The sequence below is a fragment of the Vicia villosa genome, linkage group LG2 (assembly GCF_029867415.1).
Source record: "Vicia villosa cultivar HV-30 ecotype Madison, WI linkage group LG2, Vvil1.0, whole genome shotgun sequence".
NCBI lineage: Eukaryota > Viridiplantae > Streptophyta > Magnoliopsida > Fabales > Fabaceae > Vicia > Vicia villosa.
Window position 1 is genome coordinate 123984526 of NC_081181.1, and position 15930 is coordinate 124000455.

At 34.1% G+C, this 15930-nt stretch overlaps 2 protein-coding genes across 6 annotated transcripts; one reads left to right on the forward strand and one right to left on the reverse strand.

Moving 5' to 3' along the window:
- On the forward strand, positions 1-1876 carry LOC131646728 (phosphoserine aminotransferase 2, chloroplastic-like). The gene has a single exon (XM_058916698.1). It carries the CDS (start codon positions 115-117, stop codon positions 1381-1383), a length of 1269 nt encoding a protein of 422 aa, XP_058772681.1. The 5' UTR covers positions 1-114; the 3' UTR covers positions 1384-1876.
- A 1193-nt stretch (positions 1877-3069) lies between these two features.
- On the reverse strand, positions 3070-15557 carry LOC131651970 (protein GRIP). Of its 5 annotated transcripts, none has more exons than XR_009298526.1 (23): positions 15358-15557; positions 14433-14967; positions 14067-14182; positions 13461-13630; positions 12323-12416; positions 11877-11963; positions 11638-11718; positions 10919-11044; positions 9705-9813; positions 9551-9630; positions 7311-7439; positions 7125-7225; positions 6608-6741; positions 6401-6498; positions 6176-6295; positions 6020-6047; positions 5797-5855; positions 5382-5453; positions 5241-5288; positions 4808-4913; positions 4630-4688; positions 3780-3988; positions 3070-3307 (listed from the first exon to the last, which is right to left on the reverse strand). XR_009298526.1 is itself a non-coding variant. In XM_058921719.1 (23 exons), exons 3-23 carry the CDS (start codon positions 14917-14919, stop codon positions 3878-3880), a joined length of 2415 nt encoding a protein of 804 aa, XP_058777702.1. In that variant the 5' UTR covers positions 14920-14953; positions 15136-15242; positions 15358-15557; the 3' UTR covers positions 3418-3877. The 5 variants fall into 5 exon arrangements, 4 of the variants coding, with proteins under 4 accessions (XP_058777702.1, XP_058777701.1, XP_058777700.1 ...); XM_058921719.1 differs by lacking the exon at positions 3070-3307 and adding an exon at positions 15136-15242 and having other exon boundaries at positions 3418-3988; positions 14433-14953; XM_058921718.1 differs by lacking the exon at positions 3070-3307 and adding an exon at positions 15136-15242 and having other exon boundaries at positions 3418-3988.
- Between the last annotated feature and the right edge of the window lie 373 nt (positions 15558-15930).

The window sequence follows — 15930 nt, forward strand, 5'->3', positions numbered from 1 at the left end:
TGTACCCGGTACTATGGGTCCGTCTTCGTAGCACTTCACTTTCACTATATATATACATCCTTTTAGACATTCTTCTTCTTCCCAATCATCTCCATTTTCAACGTTACCATCATCATGAGTATATCAATGGCAACCTCACCTCACACTCGTCTCCTCCACAACACCACCATCTTCAACCACCCCACCAAAAACAACAACAACAAGCTTCTCTCTTTCTCCTTCAAACCCATCTGCGCCACCCAATCCCACGCCACCCACCCTCCATCTCTCCACACCCAACCCCAACATGACCGCGTCTTCAACTTCGCCGCCGGCCCCGCCACCTTACCCGAAAACGTCCTCCTCAAAGCCCAATCCGAGCTCTACAACTGGAACGGATCCGGCATGAGCGTCATGGAAATGAGTCACAGAGGCAAAGAGTTTCTCTCCATAATCCAAAAAGCCGAATCAGATCTACGTACCCTTTTACAGATCCCATCTGATTACTCCGTCCTATTCCTCCAAGGCGGCGCCACCACCCAATTCGCCGCCTTGCCTTTAAACCTCTGCACCCCAAAGGACACCGTTGATTACATCGTTACCGGCTCCTGGGGTGACAAAGCAGTTAAGGAAGCACAAAAGTATTGTAACCCCAAAGTAATCTGGTCTGGGAAATCCGAAAAGTATACAAAAATTCCGTCTTTTCATGATTTTCAACAAAACCCAGATGCTAGATATTTGCATATATGCGCAAATGAAACTATTCATGGAGTTGAGTTTAAGGATAGTAATTACCCTAACCCTGAAAATGCTACTGGGATTTTGGTTGCTGATATGTCTTCAAATTTCTGTTCAAAGCCTGTTGATGTATCTAAATTTGGAGTTATTTATGCTGGGGCTCAGAAAAATGTAGGACCCTCTGGTGTAACAATTGTGATCATAAGAAAAGATTTGATTGGGAATGCTCAAAGTTTTACTCCTGTGATGCTTGATTACAAGATACATGATGAAAACAGTTCACTTTATAACACTCCTCCTTGTTATGGTATTTACATGTGTGGTTTGGTTTTTGAGGATCTTTTGAAACAAGGTGGTTTGAAGGAGGTTGAGAAGAATAACAAGAGGAAAGCTCAGATTCTGTTTGATGCTATTGATGAGAGTAAGGGGTTTTATAGGTGTCCTGTGGAGAAATCTGTGAGGTCTTTGATGAATGTGCCGTTTACTTTGGAGAAACAGGAATTGGAGGGTGAGTTTGTTAAGGAAGCTGCTAAGGAAAAGATGGTTCAACTTAAGGGACATAGGTCTGTTGGTGGTATGAGAGCTTCTATATATAATGCTATGACGATGGCTGGAGTTGAGAAGTTGGTTGCTTTCATGAAAGATTTTCAGGCCAAGCATGCTTAGATGAGGATCTTAATTCATACTATTATGTCTAGAACAAACACTTGCATTTACCAGCTTTTTGTGTTTGTTTTTTTCTGCTGATTAAAATAGGTCTTTGTCCCTTTTTTTTTTTTGGTCTTTTTCTTATGGTTTCTTTGGTTTTTTTACCTTGTCTATGCCATGTTTTGATATTCAAATCGGGTTGGGTTGAACTAGTGTTTTCATTATCTACACAAGTTTGTATGGATTTGAAGTATTATGGTAAATTATGTACAAACTGCAAATACCTTGATGTATACTAGAAAAGAGTCCGAGGAAAGGAATAGTTCTTGTGGATAAATAAACATGGTGCAAGTTGTGATTCTGTTGATTGTGGCACCCAGGTTCTTGGTGTGTAGATGTTTTAATAGACTCATGTATCATTGAAAACCATGTATCAGTTCTTATTCTGGTTGTGGCAAGTTGTTTATTGAAACAATCAGAACTTTCAATGATGGACTTGATTTTGTTTACATGGGTCATATAGTACGAAATTGTCATACGAATTAATTTATACAAATTCGAGATTAAAAATACAAGCACGTGGATGAAAGAAAAAAAAGGACAAAAGCATGCAAAGTTTGTTTTTATACCAACAAAAAAAAACAAAGCTGATCACCTAACATTGTATTTATTTTGTCATATTCTTCACATAGTTCCCTCGTACTAGTACTATTTTAGGAGTAATATGGCTTTCTCAGCTTGTGTAATTAAATAATTCATTTATTTTTGAATTTGTGTATATAATCAATATTATACGCAACTTGTAATAGTTCACTTAGGCACCCACATCCAAAAAAAATTATTTGAGTTTTTTAAATAAAATTCTACTAAATATTTTATATTATTTCATACTTCTCAATTATTTAAACTCCTCTATATTTTTTAAATATTCATACAATATATCAAAAAGTCTGTAATGATTCCATTTTCTTTACCCCAATTTAAGTGCAAATGCATTGTTGTGCAAAGACACTTGCAAACTAAAGCACGGTACAAACAATTACTAAGGGATATGTGAAAGAACAATAAAAATTTATCGATATTCATGCTCTTATATCTTGTAATTATTTTTAATTTTATCATTTAATTTTGCTCTAGATTGGACTAAGACCTATTTACTTTTTCAATAGTTATTTACAGATAATTGAGTCAAATTTAACATCTTGACAATGAATAATAAAATATAATTAGTGTGTAGAATCTAATTATGTATTTCTTTTTTCCTAAGTAATTCTAATTTCTTTGTTCGCAACTCTTCTCAGAGTGGGTTGGTGACCATGTCAAGCAATCAGTCAGGTGTAATTGAGTTGTACGTGTAATTGAGTAAAAAGAGAAAAAAACTAGAGGGCTTTAGATTCCGAGTTTCTTGAGATAATGCCACTTGATCTCACCATATAACAAACATCATCTATGTATGATTTTATGCCATTTCTTTGTGGATGGGTATTCTTAATGATTGTAATTGTGAATTAGGTTTCATGATTTATCTGTAGGAACAAGTGACAGCATATCAACCATTCAAACGACAGCTTGAAGTATTTATACGTAAAACAATTTAGAGACAAAGGAACGATGTTTAGCTTCAATGCACAGAATGCAGAAAAGCTAAATGCCCTTGAAATTTGTTATTAACAGCATGCACACCATTTTTACTCATCGCTAATATACTCTTTTGAACTCCATATTTTATTATAGTTAAAAGCGAGTAGCTAATTGTGCACATGTTCCCTTTCAACTCTGGTTTCCACCATATCACAAAATTGACATACATGTGATCCTTTCTACATGGAAATCAAGTGCTTATAATACCAAACAACATTTACTTGCCAAGCAGCAGTTCAAGTGCCTGCAGCATCAACCTCTTGCAAAAGCTCAGATAAGCAGTTAAAAAGTCCCAGCTGACCTATAATAATGATACAATTCCGACTCAAAATGCAATAAACATAATGTCTAATGTACCGATGAACAAGCATTTCTTCGGGAAATTTCAATGATACTAAAACTGCCTTGTAGTTATGACATCAAATATGATACAACTTTCATATATCAAAAAATGAAAATTCTCATGCCATTGGCACTGTCATGTTGAAAATTCATATATCAAGAAATATGATACAACTTTCTAGCTAAAAAGCTTTGACTCAACACAATCAATCGTTAAAAATGAATTATATCGTAGCTCCCTAGGCCAGATAACAAGCATTTTACCCAAAAAAAGATGGATAAGCAAAACATCATGTGCATTCTCCCTCCCCATTGTGATATTTGTTGTATATAATCCTCAATGTTTCTTTACAGGCTGTCAGCTACCAAATTATTGCATTGCACCATTGCTTTTGTAACCAAGATATATTTTCTAATTTACAAATACAAACCTGCTTTCTCAGCAAACAGTGTGTAAGCAAACATACTCCACTAAAGCTGGATACTCTAATGTCAACAAAAGAATTCTCCATCACTCCCATTTATGCCATTAGGAAAATGAGAATCTTGAGAAAAGAGAGAGCCCAGATCCTGATGTTTCACTTGCAGGAGTTGGCGCAGCATCTGTTGAGTTTTGATATGTCTGTTGACATTTCTGTATCTGCGTTCACCATCAATAAACAGAAAATTGTTTCCTTTTCACTCATCAACATAACTGAACTTTTGGTTAAAATATTATATTCTAAGGGGTAAACATTTTAGATGATATGTAAAAAAATTAAGGAAAAAATGGGGTAAACATTTTAGATGATATGTAAAAAAATCAAGGAAAAATTAGGGTAATATTTTAGATGATATCAGGATAATCGGAGACAAAAGATACATAAGGAAAAACTTTTGAAACTTGAAAGATACTGTTTTGAACAAAATTACTAACTATCCAATTGAATACTTGAGAGTATACTTGAAACTCCTATTATACAGAAGCCCGCATTTATAGTAAATATTTGAAGATTCTTTCAGGGTTGTTAAAATATTGAGATATGTTTCACATATTGTAACAAGTGTAGTGCCCACTGATGAGCCTACACTGGAGGATATTTAGTATTAGCCAAATGATTTTTGCAACTTAACGTTACATGAAACTGATTCTTAATAGAAGCCCTTAAAGATAATTTTGGAGATGGGCATTGCAAAAGGAGCACCATTATCATTTGCAAAATATATGACTTCTCCCATAAATTTCCATTCCTATCTCTCTACCAAGAGTTTAGATGCAAAGGTAGATGATGACAACATTACCTCTTCTGGACTAAACTGAAGCAGCATTCCAATAACTGGTAGTAATACTTCCACTTCACCTGACCACAGAAAAATTTTCTATCGATTAAGTTTGCTTCATAATATTAGTTAGAAAACGCAAAGGAGATAAAAAACAAAAAGGGGACACCTTTACTTATTTTTTAAGATAAATTAATACCTGTCTCTAGAAGCTTTAAGATAATATTTTTTAAATATGTCATATCTACACCTTCCCTTTTCTTCGCTCTTTCCATGTTGCGAAGCTCAGACTTCAACATTGCCTCCTACAGTCATAATATTTGAAAATTCATGTGCAGGTTGATGTATGCTTACACATGTAACTAAATTAATTGAATCACAAATCCAAAGAATGATCATTTATTCATTTTTCAAAAAGTCACAAGTTTAAAAATTATGTAGCATGATAATATTTTTCCTGTGAGAAAGTTACAGTACAAACAAGTACAACTGTGAAACTTCAGTTTTAATTTAAACTAGGAAATCAGTATTCCAATCAAAGAAACAAACATTGACCTTGTACAGCTGCTCTTTTCATTTCTTCAAATGGAAATACAAATAAATCTTAGTAAACTCCAGCAAGACATATATACCTGTTGGCTGTGGAGACGATTTTCATGTTCAAGCTCCTCAATTTCTTCCTGAATTAGCAGTAATATATTATATAGTATTACAGAAGAAAAGGGATGGGGGACAATTAGAGACTAATATTCTTTAAAAAAACTTAGACGTACTTGAAGAGCTAAAATATGGCGCTGCGACTGTGCTAGCTCTTCCTCTCTTTGGGCCTGTTGTCTAGCCAAAATCTGAAATTGTGACAAACATCAAAACAAAAACTCAGGAATGGATTCCCCAAAGTGTGCTGAATAGATGCGAGAAGATATGGTATGAAAGAAATTTTCTTATATATCTTGAATAAAAAATATCTCTTCCAGTTTCATCACCCCCACCCCTAAAGGCCAAAACAAATAAAAAGAATGGAGGAAACAGAGTCCTGTAACTAAGGCAACTAAGAGATTAGCATCTTCTTCCTCATAGTTCACCGAATTGCCATACACAAATTTCTAACTGGATACTTAAAAACTATCTCAAAAAGGTATTAGAGATAAATAGAATTAAACAAAAAACTGCAATTACAGAATGCTATACCAGAATTTGATGTTCAGCATCTGAGGGACTTAAATTACTTGAATCCAATTGATGCAAGGCTGTACATAACAGTTGAAGAAAGAGTGTCAAACATCACCGCTAAATGATAGACTTTACGATTACACTAACAACAATATAAACAACTAATCATCACCTCGAGGAAAAACTTAAAGGAAACTCTGCATATGGAAAATATACTGTCATACTATAATTGAATTAATACCTGTGTTGTAATGATCATTCTGACTGGCCTGATATCATATCAGAGCATTGCGGCATCAGAAGAATAAAAATGCAAGACCATGGAAATGTTTAGTATATACCAAATGCTTTGATCTGTATGATATTGAGAAAATACATAAATAAATAAGAAACATACACGTGGTCTTGATTGAAGAGACTGGCGGAGATTCTTATTTTCATCTAGAAGTCTGGATATTTCACTATCTTTGTCCTCAATCATTCTATCAGCAAGATCATGAAATGAAGCATGTTCTTCCTACAGGTTATAGATTCAGTTAGCACCCAAATAAAAAAGATGGGCAAAAACACTAACGGAGGCAGGAATCAAGTCCAAGCACAGGTTTAACAATTTACACATTACCTTCAATTTTTTACATCTCTGTTTGAGATCTTCCAATTCCTTTTGCATATCTTCTGCAGCAGCTGCTTCATTTTCGGCCTTCATTGCCTCGCATCTGACTGCAAAGTTCAAGTTAAGGTAGCTTTTTAATGCTAAATCCATATGCACAAGCAAATCCAAAAAATTTAAATCATAAACAACTTTTAACCAACTATCAGTGTGTATTACCTCTCCATGTTTCTTCTACATTTTTAAGGCTTAGTCCCCATTCCTCTTTCTCTTTAAGGTGCTGAGCAGTAACTGAGTCGAGCTTTATTTCTAAACTCCTTATCTGTTGCTTGACACTTTCAATGGCAGTGTCTCTGAAATTAATAAAATGAGAGGTTGTGAGTACTCCACACTGAACAGCAAAAAGGTAACTAGTATTAATCCCCAAACCATAGCACAAATCAATGGCAAAAAGCAAGATTTTCAAAACATCTGGTACTTGTGATCTGGCTTTTGTTTCCAGTTGTATGTTTGTCATCTTTATAGTCTTTAAGGCGACATATAAGATAATAATAATTATTAAAATTATAATAATAATAATAATAATAATAATAATAATAATAATAATAATAATAATAATAATATTAATATTAATATTAATATTAATATTAATAATAATAACAATAATAACAATAATAATAATAATACAAGGGAGTTAATATTCAATGATTTATTGATTTATCAATAATAATGATACCTTTCTGCAAGTTCTTTCTCATTATTGGCCATGGCCGATTGAAGATCTTGAAGAACTCTATCCCTTTCTTCTGTTATTGATGATACTTCATTTTCAGCCTCCTGTAGACAATAGAGAATGTGATTGGCAAATGTATATATTTTAGTCGAACAATGTCCTCTTCATAAGACTATGATAAACATGTACTTTAAGAGCCTCCTCAAGAGCTTTGAGTTGTTCAGAGTCTTTAGCTGCAACCAGGTCTGCATCCTTCTTTAGAAGAAGTGCATGTGCACGAGCCTTGTATGAAGAAAAATCCCTCTCAAGACTGCTGATCTGCAGAGGTGCAAAACGCATCATATATCAGCCATGCAATGTAAATCAAGTGTCTAATCTTCACACGTTATGTAGCTAAGGGTCAAATCAACAGCCACTCAAGAGCAAGGTTTGAGTACAAGCCATATTTCCATGAACACCTGTCCATGAAAGGCTGTATTGTAATGAAATATATATGAAGTGATAAAAATAGCAGGTTCAGTGGAGCAATGACTATATTGTAACCTATAACCTATTACAGAAGAATACCGGATACAGCTTAGAAAGGGGGTCCTCTCCCAAAACTGCAATGCTATATGACCGACAAAGTCAACAATTACAATAACAAAAGCACTTTTTCATTAAGTAGGACTGGCTCCCTGCCTTCCTGGAGCATACCAATATTGTCATATCACAAATCATGTCTAAGGACAAACCATTTAAATCTAGATCCTTAATGGTTTGTCCTATACTACTGTAGTTTTTATTGACTTCCTTCTACTTTACTGTTAGACTACCCTTCATGTGAATGTACTTTCCTTACTAGGTCCTCTACAGCATTTCTCAGTACATGCCTAAACTATTTAAGGCGAGATTCTACAACTTTTTCCTCAATAGGTGCATCCTATCTTGTTTGGCAAGTCCACTCATTGTCTCATTCATCATAACATTCTCATCTCACCAACCTTTAGCATCTTTTCTTGGTTTCTCTACCCATTGTTCAGTTGTATACAACATTATGATAGTAATTAGCAACTGCTACCTAATGAGAGGGTCTAATACATTACAAATAGTATAATTGTATGATAGAATTTCTCCTTAAAATTTAAATAGTAATTCACTACTTTTCTGTAGCAAATAAAACACAATACACTGCTCCATTAAATTCACCCCGCAGCAATCCTATGATTTACATCCTCTACTTTCTTGTTATTTTGTACAATGATCCCAAGATAATTAAACCATGTCACTTGTAAGTAATTAGCAACGGCTACCTAATGAGAGGTCTAACACATTACAAATAGTATAATTGTGTGATAGAATTCCTCCTTAAAATTTAAATAGTACTTCACTATAATTAAGCAAATAAAACACAATGCACTCCTCCATTAAATTCACCCCGCAGCAATCCTATGATTTACATCCTCTCTATTTTCTTGTTATTGCTTGTAATTAAACCAATTTTCACCTTCAAGATAAAATTGATGCTGCCGACAGGATATTCTCTTAACTTGGGTTTTCACAAATATGACGCTGAGATATATACGAAATAATCAATAAATAAGTTGTGGTAATTAAAGAGAGAGTAGGATTAGAGAAGATAGGGGCTCAAGTTGACCTTCAATGCAGTCTTGCATTAACATAAAAGTGTGTATATCATCATAACTAAAGTTTTCTCCTCAGAGTGTATTTTTCTGACAAATAACACTTTAGTAATTCTTACCCAACTCCAGAGATAAGACAAAAACTATCAGCATTCTTTAAGATATATAGACAAACTACAAATCAACACAATTCAATGTGTTTAGTTTTCTACGAGCTAACTTGTAATAAAGATGATAAAAACCAACTGATATATAAGAAAATAGGAAAATCCCTTTGACCTATAGAATGATACCGTAGAACTTCAAGGGTATGCACCTACCCAAATGCCAAAATGGCCCTTTTCCTGTCAAATTCTACGATAATGAACACCCATCTATCTTCCCCTATTTATTCTAAACATAAACCTACATAATTAATAAAATGTAATTGCTCCTAATAACATAATAATTCCCCACTAACCACTCTTAATATTATAATAATAATTGCTACTTAAAAACATAATTGCTTAGACTGATAGGAACTTGAATAATGAATGATGAGGTGGCAGGGGGGGGAAGCATGATTCTGTTAGTATATAGTGGAAAAATGAGTGAGAAAATATACTGGTTCTGTTATTTTGGTAAAGGGGTGAGATCATGAATTTCACTTTGTAAGGGAACCTTTCATACTTTATATTTTTCTGTAATTGTCCATCTATACAATACTGTTACAGAGCTTTTCCATTATTTTCTGTGTTCATTTGTTATCTGAGTTTTATTGTTCTATTACAAGTCATATGAGAAGTCTAACAAAAGATTAATTAGAACCTCTTCTTTGGCAGCTAACAGTTCAGCATCTCTCATAGTGAGGATCTTGGCTTGTGCAGATACCTCTGATTCAAGCTGACCTGGCCATTGCCAAAAACATAAAAATCTATTTTAAAATGAATATGAAAAAGTTTATAGAAGGATAAATATGTACTTCGTATTTTTGCCACTTCAACTTCTGCACGTATACAGTTGCTCTCAGCAATTTGAAGCTTCGCTTTAAGTGCCTGAGATGCAGCCTCCCAGCTTTCCCTTTCTTTTTCCTGAACACACCAAATCATTGATTAAAGCAACCAATAAGTGTGTAACATTAAGACCTCCAAGTTTCTAAATATTCCAAGTTCTCTTTAAATACACATATTTATCACCTATGCAAAAAAATGACTACAGCAAAAGGCATCTAAACCTGGATATACCATAATTTTCTTTCACAAATAAAGGTAAGATTTATAACAATGCTAACATTAACTTAACAAAAGGAAAAATTCAAAACATCTACTGCAAGAAAAATCTCACAACAATTTAACTGTGATTTAATCATCTAAGGCATGCATTTCTGTTAATAAATTTCAAACAAGTCAACGGCATTGCAGGTGATTTTAGTCCTGATTTTATCGTACAAGAAAAATTGTACAAGATAAAATTCAAAACATCTTCTGCAAGATAAATTGTATAAGAATTTAATTGTGATTTAATCATCTAAGGCATGCACTTCTGTTAACAGACTTCAAACAAGTCAACGCATTGGGGATGATTTCATTCCTGATTTTACATGTATATCTTAAAGGGATAGCTCAATCATTATTTAAGTAACTCATTCTTCCATCTCAAACATGTAATGTAGAAGTCAATGCATCATCTAAATTTGCATATAGGTGTCACATGATCACTTATAATCAATCAATTGCAGCTCTGGAAATCTCCAGGTAAAAGTTCTGTAATCAAGACAGAAAATTATGCACAATAATTGCGTAACAGTAAGTTACGCATGATGGGATTTTTATTTTTTTGTAATGGAAAATGTTAGTATGTTGGCGTTATGTTATGGGTGGGGATAGAAAGTTCAACCTCCTTACCAGTCCACTCTTTAACTCCTCCACCCTAATCACTGAGACAGCCTTATTGAATAGGAGGACAAGTCATTGTACAGACAGACAATTTAAATTCATTTTAATTTTAAAATTGGATTTATGCTTTATGAACTCATTTAGTGGCTCAAACATCAAAACCCAAAACTATGCCAGGCGTACATACTACATAATATCACGGCAAAACAAACTCTCTTGCTCAGGGAGAAGAGGAAAGAGGAAGAAAGCTCCAAAACACAATGAAATACTAATTTATACATATTGAAATCCAGAATCATACATGTTCCTGTTTTAAGTGAGAAATCTCCCCCTTCACGCTTTCCATGGCTGCTCTGAGTCGTGCTACTTCCCCAGTTGATGCTGCCTCCATCTCTGCAATTCTAGATTCTTTTTCTGCCACTAGAACCTGAAGGCATTAGTCGATTAAGCATGATCAACCCATCAGCCAGAAACTTCAGACATGTCCAAGAACACATGCATTCATATATAAGGAGTAAGTTGTACCATATTATTTTTGGATAAAATATTGGCACCACTAATTAATTCAGGAAAAAATATATTATCTTATTACAATTAATATAACTTCTGCCAGTAAAATGAGTCCAGGGATTCTATATTTAACAATCAGAAAGAAGTTAAATGTAAGTCAAATATGCAAGTATGACAAGCACATGAATGGAATGTCTAGAAATAAGGAACCCTTCAGCTTGTGGAGCTCATTCTTCAAAGTCAAATAAATTCAAGGCTTAGCAGGTTTTTTTGAAAGTATAGTCTGACTTTACCAAATCTAAATTGACTGTTAGTTTTCAGGCCCAGGCTTGCCTATAAATGGTCCGGTTGTCTAGCTTTTGTAGACCTCTATGTAAAAATAGAGCTATTCACTAAGGAAGCTAAGCATGAAATGAAAAATAAAGCCACGTGTGGCTATTTCCTAGCATATGGTTTATCAACACTCTTCACCCCTAGTGAAGAAATAAAGCTCATGATCATAAAATTCACCTGCAGTGAAGAAATGGATTCATCTGCCTTACTTCTATCAGACAAAGCATCATTGAGTTGAGCCTCCAAACTCTCTATATTCTGCAGGAAACAAACACTGAATTGAAGCCAAGGTGCAACAGTATACAAACTTCATAGTAGAGATTAAGAATATCACTTTCTTTTCAGAAAAAATAAGGAATTTGATGAAAGGTTACACAGTCATCCTAAAAGAGAAACAAAAAAATACACACACATACCTTTTGATGCTTAGCAGAGAGCTCAGTTAGTGCAACTTGCCTTTTTTCATCGGAAGCTTGAAGCAATCCTTTTGAATCTTCCAGCATCTGAGTTGTCAAATTTTATGATACCCAACTATTAATGTTATAAAATTGGCGGCTGCTAAAGTCTCTATTGACTACAACCTAAATACAAAGTTGTGGTTGGGCAGAGGCAGCAAAAATAAGTTGGGTAAAACAGCATGTTTACCAAATATTATTTAATAAAATGTAAAGCATCGATTATTTTGTTTACAGCTATAAATAGTGTATGAGTCAAGTTAAAGATGCAAACGTACACAAGATACAAAGACATAAGTTATAATCTGTTACCAGTAAGACTGAATAACTACACATAATATACATACAGGAGATCCAAATCATATAAACACTTCCCCAATTAAAATAAATGGATAATTTGTACGTACCTGTTCTTTTTCTGCAAGTGACAACTGCAATGCCTCAAGAGCATTCTCTTTAGGTTCCAATGAACGCCGTAATTCCTCAATGGTATCTCGAAGTCTGGGAAACACATTTTTTAACCAATAATTATTATTACAAATAGGGATGAGTGCTTTGAATTCAACCCTTTCCATAAAAATATAGAATTAGTTTATTTAGACACATCAAAAACGTTTTGTTAGCCGATAGGCAGATTTCAAGAAACCTTCAAGGAAAAAATTCAATATCAATTTAAGATAAGGTTGCTTTCTAATGATTCCCACATAGCACAGTCAGTTGAAATCAGGAGTTAATGTGCTATTTGGAGCAAAATCATTAGCTTTCTCCACAAACAGGAGAGATTGGAATTTCTTTTGAAAGTATATTTATATAATACATGCAGAGACACAATCCCTAATACAAAAATTCTCCTGTGGTGTGTTACTCCATATTTCATAATTTAAAAAAGAATAAAGCCTTAATTTGTTCCTCTGAAAATTAGGTTATCGTAATATTTGTTTTCTAAATATTTTTGTCATTACTTATTAAATTAGCCCTTCAAAGATTAAAGTGTCACCATATTGGTATTTCACAGAATTATTTCACCAAATCTATCCTTATAAGATACTAAGTTTTTCCTAAATATGTCCCTTTGTCTCAGCTTTTCTATGTATGAGTCTGCTTACAACTTTGTCTCTATGGCACTAATTTGTTGAAAAATTCTTTAAAGGATTATTGTGGTGACACAATAATCTTTAAGGAGATTGATCTGATGCAAAAAAATTTAGAGCACTACTGTGGTGACACCTTAATCTTAGGAGGACAAAATTGACAGTATGCTCCGTGAAAAAAGAAGTGCAACATGTTACACACGAATAAAGAAGAGATGGAATAAAAGGGAATGTGATAGTTTTAGGTGTGATCTGATCCTTGCGAAGCAAATAACAGTAATGCTTGGGTAAACTCCTATCATAAGCATATCTTATTAATACACAAATAGATCATATAGTATAAAATAAAACAGAATATAGCTTCTCCTGACACACCTAAAGATGCACAAATTTTCAATTAACGAATGTGTTTATTTATCAATCAATATGATGAAAAGTGAATTAGTGTATTTACTTGTTGTTTGCACTTCTTAGCTGTTGCCTATCATTATCCATCGCTTTCAATGCCTCATTTGCTTGTTTCCTTGTGCGCTCTAACTCTTGTTGCAATGCTGACTGTTGGGATGATGCTCGCTCGGCAGATTCATTTACCTCGGAGAATCGTGCCTCAAGATCATCTTTTTCCTGCAAATGAAATTTTCTCAAACCAAGATATGAACTCACTTACATATAAGCACATAGAAAATAATCCAGTTAAGTGCCTCGGTAAATTGCTTCGAGAGGTTTTGTTGAAGCACTAAACAAGAACATCCTTACTTTTATTTGTGATAATATAATAATTTTGGGGGGCAGGGTTCATCATTATAAGCAAATAGTTCAGTCCCATATCAAAATTCCAATCATATAAGAAAGCAAAGGTAAAAAAAGTCTACCATTCACATAAACTAATGATGCCGATACATGACCTAGGGTTAGAGAAGTTTAAGCAGCCCACTTGATTAGAAGTTTGAGCACAATTTATTATAAGAGATTGTGCAAGTAGCATTACTTCAAAGAAACGAGGACAATATCAACTTAAAAACATATTAACGAGACAGAAAAGAATATAGCAATATTTCACCTTTTGAACCTCTTGAATGCGTTGTTTTGCCCTTTTGTGAAGCCTATTTAACTTAGCATCAAGTTCAGAGTACTTCTCATCGCGATCTTTTATTTCACGTTCTGACTTATTTTGAGCTACACAAGAAAGTAAAACAATGCTTTCATTCTAAGGAAGATAAAATTTTCTTCAACAGCATTAATTCCCTTACGTTAGTATGGCTTCATCATCACTAAATGCATAGTAAGAATTAGTTTTGGAAGTAAAACTAGCTACCAAACAAGTAACAATATACAGGGTAAAATGTTATTTAATGAGTTGAATTTTTCATTCATGATTAATATCTGACTTTCATTATTAAACATGTGCCCTCAAACATAACCACACCTTCTACAAGCTGTTCAGAGAGATCTTTGGCTTTAGCTTCTGCATCTGAATACAAAATTTGAAGGTGCTTCAAAGCTTCTTCGGATGCAATTCTCGTTTGTTTCTCTTCCAGAAATTCTTTATTCAACGATTCTATCCTTTCCCGGAGCTCTTTCACAATGTCAGATTCCCCATCTTCCACTCCACCAGCTCCTTTCTGTATACTAGAGTCACTACTTACACTGTTAACGTTGCTAAACCCCTCAAACTGAGACTTCAAAAATTCATTCTGAAATTTCAGGTCAACAACCATTTGTAGAAGCTGATCATAAGTATCAGCCTGACGTTCATTGCCATCAGATAAGCCATTTTCCATTACTAGATTTATATTACTTCCATCCTTGTTTTGATGATTCGTATCAGAATCAGACAAATGCTCCTCCGTTCTAGAGGAATCTTCCGCGGGAATCTCCATCATTCCACCAGTTTCATCTTCACCAGATGCCATCAACTTCTTGTGTCACACGCTTTACCAGCATAAGCTGCAATTGAACACCTAATAGCCATGAATCTATTATAAGCAATACAGATTGAAAATTTCAATAGAGCTTGCAATCATGATAAAACTTCTTGATATCTTATAGATTGAATCATTTCAAAACTTTCAATCATAATTCACTTACTAATTAAACTACAAATCCAAACATTAACAATTTTAAATTACTTGAAATTCAACTCCAAAATGTTCCATACATAATATGGAACCAATCTTTCGAGCTTTCACCAGAATAGATAAACAAAAGCAGAGCTCAGTTTTCGTGCCGATTGAATCTTCTCTCCGAAATATTGTGATGCGTGATTGAATTAGAAGTTAATACAAATCTAGCAAAGTAATTGAATTAGGAGAATGTTGAATAATATAGAGATTCTCCATGATTGAGTGTACCTTGTATTGCACGAGTATGAGGTAGAAGAGATTTAAACGCGGGAACCACCGGTGAATGTGAGATCGCCGGTGGTGAAATGGATCTCACACCGCCGCGGATGTCAAGGCGAGGAAAAAACGCTGCCGTTTCGGAATGGTCCTCTAGTCACCGTTTTGGCGGATTTGTATTCCGAACGGGTAAGAGGCTTGGATCTAGCATTGAAGTTGTAAATACTTTTTTTTTCAAAGGATAAAAATGATATTTTAACTGTTATAACAAATTTCCACAATATTTTTATTTTTATTTTTTTTTTCTAAAAAACAGTGTTTTAAAAACCGGACCGGTCATCGAACCGGTGAGGGTACTGGGCCACTGGTTTATCGGTCGAACCACTGGGTCACTGGTCGAACCGCACGAGCAAACCGGATTAAACCGGATAACTCGGTTGAATAGATCTGTCATTATATAGGTATAAAACCGGTCGAACCAGATGATTCAGTCTCTAAAAAAATATAACTAGCTTTTAAATTTTTTAAAAATATCATATCATAAATTCACAATTTCATAACTTAAATTCAAATTTTAAACAAAGT

What these genes read in the sequence shown, in the direction of transcription:
- LOC131646728 (XM_058916698.1), top strand. Translation starts at nt 115, where the DNA reads ATGAGTATATCAATGGCAACCTCACCTCACACTCGTCTCCTCCACAAC.
- LOC131651970 (XM_058921717.1), bottom strand. Translation starts at nt 14,919, where the DNA reads ATGGCATCTGGTGAAGATGAAACTGGTGGAATGATGGAGATTCCCGCG. An exon ending in TGTAGAAGAAACATGGAGAG is followed by an intron (nt 6,499 to 6,607) that starts GTAATACACACT and finishes TGAACTTTGCAG; the next exon opens with TCAGATGCGAGGCAATGAAG. An exon ending in CTCTTCAATCAAGACCACGT is followed by an intron (nt 6,048 to 6,175) that starts GTATGTTTCTTA and finishes ATATGATATCAG; the next exon opens with GCCAGTCAGAATGATCATTA.